Below are 13848 nucleotides of genomic sequence, written 5' to 3' on the forward strand. Positions count from 1 at the left end.
CAAACATGCGTGCATGTGACAGTGGGGAAAACCAGCAGGTCCTCTGGATGTGACAGTGAAAGAGGATTTTATAGGGTCTGGAGAGGTGAAGAGCTGTAAACAGAAGAAACTGAGAAGAAGAGTAAAAAAAAAAAAAAGTTGCTCAATATTCTTGGTTATATTCATTCTGCTTCTATCTTTTCCTCCTCCCCTTCCCTCCCCTAAGTATATTTTTTCCCTTTTCTTCTGCAGAAAATGAGAGGGAATTGGGAAGAGTCCCATCTTCACAGTCACCTTCATATTGCTGTAAAGGAAAGTGAGCAAACATGCTGACAGCAACCCAAACTTGCTACATTGCTCTCCCACACAAGATGCTGAGAGCTAAAGTATATATCACAGCCTAATAGAAAATAAAATTAACTTCTCACATTAAAGTCAGCAACTTTGAATGGAAATAATTAAACCAAGTTTAGATGAGTTTATTTTACAGCATTTTCCTCTATCTCAGAAAAAGATAATAAGTGCCCTTTACAAGACAGTTTTGTGTCATCCAATTGCATCTCCACTGGACCTGCAAGATAGGAGACCTGCCTTAAATGGTTTAGTAGCTTAGCAGTACTCAAAACAGACTTCAATTTTCAGTTAGTTAAGTGTGGGCTTAAAAAAAAAAAAAAAAAAAGGTATCAGTAGCAAAAATCTATACTCACCTGAAGTTGTGGCTTGTGAGGTATCTGATAGCTGCTGGTTTGATGCGAGCAACTCCTCCCTGGCTATGGCTTCCTCTTCCCGTGATCACACAGAGATATGGTTTACCACCAGTCTGCTGGTACTCTGTAACAGCAGGGATTGTAACGGTTAAAATATTTTTTCTCAGGAGACCTGGCAGCCAGCATTAACTTTTTTATCCATACTTCTGAAAACTTTCACCAGTGATTTAGCACTTTGTCCTCCCACACTGGCTCTGCTTCTTTTATATACATATTGCCATTTTCCCCTCTTCTCGCCCCAAAAAAATTAAATACTTCTTCAGAGTCTAGAAAATATCTAGATTAATCTAGATTACTTGCAATATGCACATTGTGATCATCACAAAATCCTTTTAATTTCATAGCAGCTTTACTGTTCATATCATCCAATCTTCACTTGGAATTTACAACCTATGAGAATATAAAATAACTAAAATTGCAAAACTAAAAAGGGGGATGTCACAGTTGGTTAATTTTGTAAGTTGTTAATTTTATTTTCATAAGTGGTTAATTAATAGTGAAATTCTTTATTCAACTCTAAAATAACGTGAATAAAAAATAACAGATTTTACTGGATAAAGAAGGAAAGGAAGAAGGAGGAAAATATAAATCCACACAGTTTTTTGCAAAAATACTAACTTTTGCAATGTTGCAACACGTGAATCAATGTATCAATATATGACATGAGCTTTACTAGGGTATCTATCCACGCTAAGAAAGGAAATACCTCTTCTCCTAAACAAAATCGTAACAACCTAAATTAATGAAGATCTTGAAAGAGAGGGAAAAAAAATTTAAATGAAACTGGATTCTCACAACAACCCAAGATCTGCCAGTTAAAGATTATCACTTCATGTGATATCTTTCCTAAACTATCTTCTGTTCTTCTCGCCCAACTTTATTTGGATTTTGTATTGGTTTACTGTTAATATTGGCAGCAGTAAGGACCGATCCCTCCACATGTAACGTAGACTGAAATATATGTTTTCCGGAATTAGGAAAGTGGACTGAACAGGGAGCCCCTATCCCCACATTCAGCACTCCTGATGTAAGCACACCTTCCGGAAAATAAAACTCTAAAAGGCATTAGATTACAGCTAAAAATATGCAAATGTCACCTTAGCAGTAGCACAAGATAATACAAATTAATAAACTCTAACCTATATTGAAAAAAAGGAATATCTAAGACAAACCTATATGAAAGTTACTGAAAGATGGCTCAAACTGTGCACTTTCACGTATAAGTTGAAGACTATATCACCATTGTGGTTAGAATTCCAACATAATGATTTCTCTTTGAAGATTAGAAAAGCAAAACAATTTGACAAAACAGTACAAAGGTGACATGAACGGTTGCATTACCACCTCTGTTAAAAATGTCAGGAAGGAAGATCAGTAAGGGACAGATCAAATCTTCGATAAAAAACAGAATAAAACAGAAGGAAAAGGAAGATTTACAAAGACACACAGGGAGGGGAAGAAGAATCACTGTCACGTCAAAGAGAAACAATTCAATGTGGGAGCTTTAAAAATGAAACAACACAAAAAGCCAGTTGTTTTAATATGTTACTAAATTACATCCAGACATTCTGATACTGCCATACATAGTGACTTATTGGTAGAGAATCAGGACAACAGGGTGGGCCGGGTTTTTTGTTAAAAATTATTAGCTTATCTTACCTTCACTTTTTTCCTGCAGCACTCTGGACAACTGATTCACAGCTTCATCCACATGGAGACCATGCAGATCCAACACATTCATAGGCAGCAGGGAAGTATTTACTTTCTCAAAGATTTGCACAGCAGCAGCATGGTTGGCTTCTTTCATCTTCTGCTCATGAAGGCGACCCTTTATTCATAAGCACATCAACCATTACACTCTGAGACATAATCTAAGCTCCACACCGGTTGTTGAGATTCAAAACGACAGTACCGGCAGGGCGCTTTGAGATTTCACTGCTTCAAACTGTGAGCTATAATCACAATAGAACTTTGAAGAGGCTCAGTAAGACCTACTCACAAGGAGATTTCATGAAGTGTTTTCTTAAGAAACTACTCAAAGCTGGTACAAAGAAGAAATTATAATGAAAGCCTCACAGAAAAAGCACAGAACCGTAAGATCCTTACATAAAGTCAAAAAAGGTCATACTCCACGTTGATTTTCAAATTATTATCCGAAAAATGGTATTTTACTTCTTGAAAATATTTAGCTAAAAATTTAATGAAATCATGTCAAAAAACTGACAAATAGCCCAGGTGTTATGTTCAAGGTTGATTCTACTAACATATTCCCTTGAAATCAGACTAGACAAGACAGGCAAACACTTATTTGATAGATGCCTAGTCTCTCTACTAATTTTTTGACAGATATTTTATGATTGACAAGGTCAACATCGTCCCCATCAAAATTAGGAGTGAGAAGCAGTGCAGAGCTATTCACATCACACACTGTAGGAGCATGAACGTTACCAACTATTCCCTATGAACTTTGCAGCGATAGTATGCAAGAGACTGAAGCAACAGATTATGTCTTTGAAAATCTGTAGGCACAGTTTGAAAAGAAACGGAACACTGAACTCTAGATATTGGCCTGGCAAAGGCTCAAGTAAGAGAAGAGAAGTGACAGTCTGTCTTATACTTTCTTAAAATGGATCATTTGAAGTATATTAGTGTCAAACCAGAGACACCAGCCCCATAACTCTCACTTGCAAAGGATTACCAGGACAAACTAAGACCGCCAAGCATAAAGATCAAAGTATTTTTCATGAAGAAAGGTAACAATTTCCTTCTAATCACCTAAAAGAAAATATATTATAATTTCCAAAGTCTTGGGTCTAAGAACAAACAATAAGTCAGGACTTGAAATTACATTTCTATCCAAAAATTACGCCAATCTCTGTTTAGGATCTCCCCAAATTTCAAGAACATACAGATCAGGAATATAAAAGGTGTTCATTAACAAGATACAAAAATTCAACATTTCACATATGTATAGTAATAATCCAAATATTTAGAATATTTTATATAAGTTGCATGAAAGCTTTTTAAAGATAATAAGCAAATTCAGGAGTGACTAATTTACTACCTTTTTGTTCCGTCATGATGCAATTTATAAAATTAAATGCAAATTTCTATTTTTTTTTTATACTATAAATGCCATTAAATCAATGAGAAGCCTTTGTAGAGAGCTGTAACAGAATTTTTATGAGTGGTTTAAATGAAGTACGAATGCAAATGTCTTGTGTGTGAAGGCACCAGAAGAAACGATGTACAGTAAGGGTGACAAGAACAGTTGGTATTCATAACCAAAAATATGATCAACAGCAATCCAACTAGTACACATCAAGAAATGTATCTACATCAAGACCAGTGCTCCACAGCCAGAGCACAAAAGACTCATCAGCAGATCTGCATTCCAGTGACAGAAGGATGGCAGAAAGTGTGGCATACCACACTATATTATGCTAACAGGAAGACAGACTGTAGCCATAAAGTTACCCAAAATGAGGAAACAAAGCCAATGGGCAGCAACTTTGCCCAGGATTTATGGAGGATGAAGAAAGCAAGATTCTGAGGCAAAAGATCAGATCATGATATCTGTTTGACTCCTTAAAAGTATAAAAGACTCCTCTAAAACAGTTTACTGTCACCAATCAAGAAGGACCCAAGAGACAGAGGGAGGACTCAACAGCTGACGTTTCTTTTACTCCATGTCATGTACAAGAGCGTGTGGACACAAATCTCGGTGCTTGCAAGTATGGGGATGCAAGAGGGGGATTGAAATGCACACGAAAATGAGCATATGTGACTGAGCACTTAAATATCACATTTCCTGAGGTCTCACATAGAACTTGATTACATTAGCTGCATCATTACTAATGAAGATAAGTTTAATTATAAGGTGATTCTCCAATATAACTGTATGCAAGGAACAGTAACTGAGCAAATCTATCAACTGTTGTAGGGAAAATTATGTTCTTATCACTTCCAACTCAGTATTTAAGTATCTCTCTAAATTTAGATGAAAAGCACAATATTTACATTTACCTGCTGTGCATAAAACGCTGCCACAGGTTTCATACCCATGCGATAGGCCTCCCCAGCCTTTTTCAAACATTCCTGCCTCCTTTGTTGGTGAAGAAAAGCTTCTGCTCTGAAATCATCATATTGTGGATACTCAAAGTCCTGGAATATCCTTTCACTTACAGCATCATCCTCTTCCTTACTTTTTTTTCCCTGTAGGAATTAGCAATGTTGAAGCTAAGTATGCATTGCAGAGTGCTTTCACTGACATGACTTTGGATATGTTTGTAATCACTATTAAAAAAAATACCTTCTTCTCCCGGTTCTTTGCAGCGCTGTAGAAAGGAACAGTTTCATTTTGCTGAACGCTTTCTTGAGCTATAACTGTTTGTACAGGATCTGCCTCCAGAACACAGTTCAGAAACTGTTCAGTTTGTTCTAAAGAATAGCTGTAAAGGATAAGTAAAATCTGTAACTTTACAAATACATTAATATCTGCTACGTTTATTAGAATATACATTACGGACCTTTATATTGTTACAGAAATATATGTCAATGCAAATAAAGCACTGGAACTGAATTTTACATCTTGTTTATCACGAAACATCTTGAAGACTCACTGCATTGCATTAGTGGCATCAACACACACAGAGTCTTGGTTGACAGAGGTGTGATTGGATTGCGGGGCACTCGAATATCACAAGGACGCAGAAATACTACAGTAAATCGCATCACACCTTAATCAAACAAACATCAGTTTAGAAGTAAACACTGCTTTTTGTGCTGGATAAATCACCTCATCTTAAACTCCCCATGGCCAGGGTTATATAGTACAAACTAGTCAAAAGCTAGCTCAGTTTTCTGAAACCGTGGTGCAGGCAAACCCTTGTGCTTCTAGTCAAGCTTTGTTATGAGATTTAATGCAATAAGAATAGGACATCAGTTGCCATCATATTTCTAGTAAGTCCTCTTTTTTCTTTGTTCTTCATGCTGTTCAGTAGGCAGACAAGAAGAAATCTGATCCAGAGTAAAGACAGATTTTGGGAAAGAAAATTCTTTTCACTATGAAGAGAAATTACAAGGTGCAAAACAAGAGGTGATGAAATGTGTGAGCTGTAGAGATGGATAAAGAACATATTTTAGACATTCCACAAGGAACGGTTTTGATAACAACCTGGGCAAGCAGAAAGACTGACAAGTAAGCATGCAAACTCGTATGAATAGAAAGACAAACAACTTGTCAAGGATGAAAGAAGGAAGAAAAGTTTCTTTAAACAAAAGCTCTGTTCTCAGGAACTTGGATTTAAGAAGGTAGTCACAGACCCTGATAATATAACGCAGAAAAGAGAAAGGGAAGAGGTGAAGTGATCGCTCATTCCTTCAGAGCTACTGTAGTAACCTGGAGAGTATTAGCAGCTAACATCAGGCCCTGGTAGTTCTCCTCTTGGACTGGATGCCATCTGCTGTGAGCCCACCCACTGTCAGCATCCCTCAGTAATTTCTCCACTTCATTTTCACTACAGCTCCAGAGCAAATAAGCAGATTCACTGACAGTCAGAGACATTCTTCTCCTGATGAGAGAAACAGTTCTGCTCCTCAAAGAAAGAAACAAGTGTATACACACAGTTTTTATATCCTTTCTGCTTTTTAAGACCTTTCTGCTTTACCTTTAATTAGGTCTACAAAAAAGGGCTAGTTTGGAAAAAGTCATTCTTTTGCAATTTCTTAACTCTTGATATTCAAGATAGTAACTGTGCACTACTGAGTACCAGTTTTGCAAAGAACTTTAAAGATCTCTTACTTGTTATCCTTGAAGATATCCATTAAGAAATTTTGATTAATGGTTGGAAACATCTCAAAAAGTTGCTTCTCCTTTAGCTTGGCAGCACAGTCTTTTCTTGCCATGGGAGGAACACGTTTCTACCCAGAAGACAAAAGAAGTAGTATTACAAGCTCATGATTAGAACAAAATATATTAACAGTGTAGCCAATCTAATTACACTGTTATTTACTACAATTTCAAAACATTTTTACTCAATAGGTATGTACCCACAGCAACAACAAGTCAGTATCAGCCCACCATACTGATTTGACAAGAAGAAAGAGAGGACAGACGAGTTGTGTTATACACTGCTTGCAAGACTTTGTAGTCCTTTGAAGTCACTGAGCAAGAGCTCCCTCATAACTCAGAAAATACTTAGATTCCAATACTTAGATTAAAAAAAAAAAAAAAAAAAAGGCCAAAACAAAGCCAAGCTCCATGAATTTAAACTGAAAATAAATCTGTGGCCGTTTTAGTTATCAGTCAACCACATACATGCAGTTGAAGGAAAGCATCCACAAGTCATTCTTTTAAAGATTAGCTAATAATATCCAACTTCCTAGGTCAGTAAAAACAGAGTTCCTCTTTTTAGGGCAGCTACTTATCAGAGACAATTACCAAAAATTAAAATTCATGTTATGAACTGTCATCCAGTAGAGGGCAATAATACGCACACACCAACTAGAGTGTGGAAACAATGGAAAACACAAAACTAGCAAAAAAAGTAGAAAAAAACACTATTTTCTCAGAATTCAGTATAAAAAAAGATGCTTGAGATGAATCTGAAAAACTTTTTTTTTTTTTTAATATCTCATATGTTAGGAATGTTGTGGGTTCTCCTTAGAAAAAATGCCTAAAGCAATTTCTAAACAAACAAGGCATGGAGCTAAACTTTTTGATACAGCCTTCCCACCAAGAAGTGCAGAAAGTCACATTGATCAGCTCTCTCTGTTTTAAAGTGAGCAATCGAAAAAAACACAATTTAAACAAATGTAAATGCTAACCTGTACAGTGAAATTCGGCATAACCTGTTTGTGACTCAAAATATTACAATTCTAAATTATTTTTTTTTAAGCAGAAACATCAACCTTAAGCAAACTTCTGTATTATAGTAAACAATAATACCAGCTGGCACACAACTCTCTCATGAATTCAAGCTGTCATCATCACCACAAAGATGAGTCACCAGATAAGCCATATTCTGCTTCACTAACAGTAACCAAGTTATACTGCATTAAAAAACTGGTAATATACATACAAGATCCTGCTTCTCCTGCATGGCTATTTCTTCAGATATTATCTGTCTGAGAGAAACTTTCTGAATCTGAGCGTTCCAGTGATCCATAAAAGGAAAAACTTCTGATGTTGCTGATTTTTTAGTCTGAACATCATCAGATGAGTCTGAAACCCAGCTCGATTTTTTCTTCTGCATTTTACTGTCTGTGTTCTGAGATAACTGCATTTCTGAGTCATCTGTATCTGTCTGCTGACTCAGAGTGGGACCTTCAAAAGCAATAAAAAGAGAGGTGACAAATAAAACAATTATTAACTAACTTATACAAGCACAACCGAAAGTAGTTAAATAAGTTCTTCCATCCTAGATGTTTTAGTTTTGTTAAAACAATGTCATTATCGCTAAAATAGAAAGCAATATACTGTTTTTTTACCATACTCATTTCTGTTTTCCAAAGACTATGATCTTCTTCGCCTATTTTGTAAAACAAAAGCACAACTACTAGATTCCAACTGAACTTTCAAGTGCTAAGACTTAGGATACTGCTATAAACAACCATCATGCACATGCGTAAGGGCGTGGATTTGTTTGTTCACTTCTGCAAGATAGCTATTGACTCATGTTTACCAGCCTGCCCTTTCCCTCTACAACTTAGGGACAGATGCCTAACAACCTGCTCTTGCACTTTCCACGAGCTAATGCTAATAACACCGTTTGGCTATTCAGATGGAGAGTCTGCACCTCTGCTGCAATCAAGCCACCCTCCAGCCCCCTGCACGCACAGCGGGTTGTGCTGCAAACGGACGTTTCTTCCTGGGAGCTTGAGCGACTGGAAACTGAGATCGCCAGAGGTTCTAATGCTCTCCGAACACGGACATGTACCTTCCTGCTATAATCAGTTTCTCCGAGAAGGACAAAAAGAAGCTGTGAACATCATAATCCTGACCTCCCTCCCTTCAGAAATCTTACTCTGCTAGTAACTCCAGGCATTGCCTGGAGCAATGCCTGCTCTGCTCGCAGAGGTTACCGTTGTCCTACCAAACACTCGTCTGATCCAACCAGAGCTTCCCTTTAAGCATACACAGTGATGTACTTTTTCCTTGTATCTACCTGGTATCAGCAATACTGCTTATAATTAGCAGATTTTCTCTTCTATACCTTGAAGAGAACAGTAAATGGAACCAAGGCCAATAAATAAAAGCCTTGCTTAATAAATGAATCTAACATTTTTCAACAGCCAGAATATTTGCAACCTTACTCAAGTTCTAAAAAATTAAATATAGTTTTACAGTAAAGTAAGGAAAATAGACAGCATACCTTCTGCAAACAACTTGCATGATTCATCTTCTCTCCTCTGACGCTTCTAAATAAAAATAGCAAAACCATGCTATAAATACAGAATTTCCCAGCAAAATGCAGCAAGTGTTAGCTTCTAGGTAAAACAGCTTCAAAATGATGTTTCATAGTATTTCTCAAAGGTTGGATATTTTAAAAGGACTATATTTAATAAAAATATTTGAGAAGTAATATTTGAAAGACACAGCATATTTCCAACAACATATCAAACTAGAGGAACATGCCCCTAGAGGAAGTGCTAACGCTTCATAACTGTAATTAAAAAAAAAAAAAGTCTAAAAAGAGTCTGTCTGTGCTTCGTAAGGCTATGGAAGAATGTACAGTGACATGAAACTGTGAGGGTAGAGAAGTCTTCTCAATTAACATACATGGGGACATTTTCTATACAGAATAATTCAGACAAAGAATAATTCCTCTTCCAGGTCAAAAAGCAGTAATTATTAGACAAGATTTTTAGTCAATCTTCTGGTGAAATTGTACGTGATGACCCCTCCCCCTCGCTCTTTGTTTTTGTTTCTACGGAATCCTGTTTTATATTTTACTACTGTTCTCACAAAGACATTTACATCTTACAAACATGTTCGTACCAACAAATAAGGAGATAACTGGTTGAACAAAGCGCAAGCATAACGTTTCATAACTAAGAAATCTACTGACCAGAATAGATTCTTTCCATTTCTCATGAATCACTTTTGCCAAATTCAGATCAATATGAACCACACAATCCTCAACAGTTAGTGATCCTTATGGAAAGGAGAAAATATAGTCATTAAAGCATTCTACACAGACTTATTTGGAGACTTGTGCAAACTGTCATGCCTGAAAAACACTCAAGTAACTGCCAAGTTAAAAAAAAAAAAGGGAGGGGAAAAAAAGCATTCCACGTGGAATTCATTAACTAGCACTCAAAAATGAAGAAAGGGTAGGAAAAAAAGTTAACATTAATTGCATCTTTGTAAAGTGAGACTACCTGAACAAATAAATTTTTCCTCCTTTTTCATTTCTCAAGCAATATCTTCTTTAATACAGCCATTTTTTTGATTTATAACCCAAAATTAGTTGCAAAATTGATGTCTCCTATTTAATTGCAATCCACACGCAACTGCTTTTACATAACGCAACAGACAGGATATTGCCGAATAACAGTCACATTCCTCCATTCAACACAATTGAGACGCAAACGCCAAATATCCCTTCCTGCTCTAAAGGAAACAGTAGCAATGATCATGGTATCATGACACATCTTTCTCCTGAAATATCTTTCTGATACAGTTATATTTCCAATACTTTCAAAAGAAAACGGGAAAAAGTACTTACATCATAAAAAGTAGGGTAGATCTAAGACACCATAAAACACTTTTCTGCCAGCAAAAAAAAAAAGAAAACTTTTTTTTTTTTTTTTGGAGAGGTGGGGATGGAAGGCAGAAAGCCAAACCCACCAAGGAATCAGGTATCTAACTTTTCACATCTTCAGAGGAAATGAAAAAAACAAGAGAGAGAAAACAAATAAGTTATCTCTTGTGTTTTCTTTCCTTCCTTCTTCTATCAGTCCTCACTTCTCATTTTGTACCTTAGTGAATGTTCAAGCTGCTTACGGTTTTCCTTACCAGGCTCAGTCAACAGACTGGTGTGGTGTTTCGTTTTGTTTTCATCTCTTCGTATAGACTTACTTAAATTTTCTCTCTAAATAAGTCTTTGTCCTCTCCCTCCCCAATGTAGCTGATGGTTAAATTTTTTTTTCATATTTTTCCCTAAGCAGTCACCATTTGCACCTGCGTCATCATATCAGTATCCTTCAAGAGTCTGAAAATAAGCTCAAAGGCCTGTTGCTCAAAAGAAAAGTAAGCCAATGTATTCGGCTCATGCTTTTAAAGTACGTGCATGGACAAAGAGACACAGGCAGAAGGTAGCACTACTGCATCTACGTTTTACACCATGCTTGGTTCAGTTCCATTTGCAAATTAACAAAAGCAGAACAACAGTATCCTGAGAAATTGCACAGTTCTGTTTCCCAAAAATCGATCATGGAAGAAGGGAAGAACAGGGAAAAGACGACAAAGTTTTCTTAGCCAAACCTAATCTTTCATAAAAATATGGATTAGAATTATGTCCATACCTGCATCAATGCCAACAGGCCCAAATATCTCTTTCAACTGGAGCGCCAGTTCAGGAGGCAATGTCAGCTCTAGGCAATCTATATTGAAGGCTACAGGCGGTACTGGTAAAGGGCTTTGTATCTTGGTTCTATCTTCATCCCAATTTAGAGTTTCACTTTCTTCTTTACCAAGTATCTCCCTGGAACTCCACTGGGTTTCTTTACCAGGTTCCAGTTCTTTATCACTTGTAGGAGCCTTCTGAGGGGTCTGATCCACTTCCAGCAACAAAGCAGTTGTATTATTTACTTTGGAATTTTCCACATAGCTTTCTGAAGGGTTACTGTCACTTTCGCTATTTAATTTGAATTTCAAACTGGTAGAAGTTCTGTTAAGACCATGAGGTAAAGTCACAGGTACACACAAACCTACCTCAAGCTGAGAGCCTGACTGATTATTTTTTGTTTCCTCAACAGTACTGATAAGCTGCCCGTCTGTTTTCTGCATTTCTGAAGCGGACTGCTCAGTGATGTCTGCTGCTGAGCTAACTGCATCAATTCCAGGGGCTGTATCACTGGAATTTTTGTGTTCCACTGAATCATTCACAGAGACAGCAGTTAACGAGTCGGATATATCAGCATCTGTCACAATTACCTTGGTAGTCCTACCTTCTGCAATGCTGATTGCTGAGTTCTTGTTTTCTGAAGGCTCAGAAATACCATCAGCCCCAATTATTTGCTGGGTTTGTTTGGAATTTTTGAGATTTTCACCACAGTTGGCATTCGCCCCGAAATCAAGGTCTGTGACAACTGTCTCAGCTTCTCTTACCTGCAAGCATTCAGTATCAACATCTTTGCATAACTTCTCATCAGAGTCTAACAGCAGACCTGTGGCCCAGTCAATGTCTTTGTTACATCTCTCATACAAGTCTTTCAGAGCTTCAAATGAAAAAGACGTGAAGAGCTTGCACAGCATATTTAATTTTTCAGACTCTTCAATATTGATAAGTTCACTTTCCTCCACAAATGTACTTTTATCATACGTAACTCGATAGGGTATTTTCTCTGGAGAGTCTGAGGCACTATCTACATCTTTGGGTTTGAAGCCATCTAGTCTGCCATGTAACACTTTGGTAGTCTCAGGAAAAAGCATTTTCTTTTCTAATCTCCACAGGAGAGCAAAATCTTGTGACTCAGTCTGTGAATGGCTACTTGCTTGTCTACATGAGCATGTGTCATGTTTCTCTTCTGCCAAGTTAAGCACAGACAACTGCTCCTCTGCTTTGGGAGGAGGCAAATTGTTGTTTGTAAAAGTGAGGGCTAATTTGTGATGTTTCCTCATTCTCTTATTTTGCTGGGTTTTTTTCTCACTGACTGTTTCACTAGCTACTGTTTCAGGCTGGTGAAAATGCAATCTCTTTGCATCCTGCAGCTCCGAGCTGTCCACAGTTGTCCCACGAAGCACATCTACTGTGTCAAGAGCATTTCTATTAATGTCACCTTTAGTATTTCTACCCTCATCTGATTGACTCAGACTTGTCTTTCTCACTCTCCTTGACCTTTGCTGTCTCTGTTCTAAAGAGCCTGAGAAAGGCCAATGTCCTGCCATTTGCGATTCTGGTGCAATTTTATCTGAACTAACAGACAACTTTTCTTCCTCCAGTCCTTTTTCAACTGTGCAGGTATCAGGTAGGCCCGCTTGTTCCTTACCCAGTTTAAGAGGGGACTGACTGGGAGTTCTACCTTCCTTATCACTCTGATTCAGAGAAGATTTTTCTATTCTTCTAGGTCTTTTGACTCTTTGTCCCATTGTTTGTTCTACAGGCCAATCCCCCACAAAGTTCAGTAACTCTAGTTTTCCTGCTGTGTCCAAAGCTGAACTGCTTGGTTCAATTACATCATTTCTTTGTGTTAATTCTGGTTCTGCGTGGATTTCACTATATTGTTCAACTTCACTTTGAACTTTGACAACACTGTTATCACTATGTTCAACTCTTTCAGAAAAAGGCATTTGCAAACATACAGTCCCTTCAGAGCTGGTCACATCAACCTCATCCATTTCTGTTTCAGTAATTCTTTCTGTTTTTTCTCCTTTTTCCTCTTTTTTCTCCAAGGGCAGTACTTTTTCTTCACAACCTGACAAGTAAATATCCAAGTAATCTTGAACAGTGTTGTTCTCAGAACTGCATTCCACTGAGTTCTTTTCCAGTTCTTTTTCCTCCTTCTGAAAACATTCAGGAGCAGAGTTATTATCTAATGTTAAAGAAGCAGCAGACAAGGGTTTTTTATCCTCAGCTATTTCAAGAGGCTCCGGTTTAGAAGCAAAAGGTCTTTCTTCCTGTACCTCAGAATGGCTCTCTCTCTGCCTGAAAGACAAGTTGGAATGAAAGATATACCCATCTGAAACGTTTTTAAGCATCTGTCCTTATTCACATTTTTAATTCTGACTTGGCTGTTTAACATATTCAAGATATAGATCAAAAGCTGCTTTTTAGAACACATTGTAATCATCCAGAGGAAGAACATGCATGAAATCTTCACACTCTCCCACCCTGAAATCTTGTGAGAGAAAAACAAATTTAAGACGACTTAGCAC

General features: G+C 37.3%; 1 protein-coding gene across 18 annotated transcripts in view; it reads right to left on the bottom strand.

The window, feature by feature from the left end:
* Positions 1 to 13848, bottom strand: part of N4BP2 (NEDD4 binding protein 2) — a 44813-nt gene that overhangs the window by 4905 nt on the left and 26060 nt on the right. For 17 of the 18 annotated variants that reach the window (XM_068943113.1, XM_068943114.1, XM_068943110.1 and 14 more), the window contains 9 exons: positions 11277 to 13618; positions 9818 to 9903; positions 9122 to 9167; positions 7829 to 8073; positions 6550 to 6668; positions 5059 to 5197; positions 4773 to 4961; positions 2406 to 2574; positions 687 to 810 (listed from right to left, as the gene is read on the bottom strand). In XM_068943113.1, the coding sequence (XP_068799214.1) occupies positions 687 to 810; positions 2406 to 2574; positions 4773 to 4961; positions 5059 to 5197; positions 6550 to 6668; positions 7829 to 8073; positions 9122 to 9167; positions 9818 to 9903; positions 11277 to 13618 (3459 nt within the window). Of the gene's footprint in view, positions 1 to 686; positions 811 to 2405; positions 2575 to 4772; positions 4962 to 5058; positions 5198 to 6549; positions 6669 to 7828; positions 8074 to 9121; positions 9168 to 9817; positions 9904 to 11276; positions 13619 to 13848 lie in introns of those variants that run through there. The other variant, XM_068943121.1, reaches the window with a different exon arrangement.

This window comes from Struthio camelus, chromosome 4, assembly GCF_040807025.1.
Source record: "Struthio camelus isolate bStrCam1 chromosome 4, bStrCam1.hap1, whole genome shotgun sequence".
NCBI classification, from domain to species: Eukaryota; Metazoa; Chordata; class Aves; order Struthioniformes; family Struthionidae; genus Struthio; species Struthio camelus.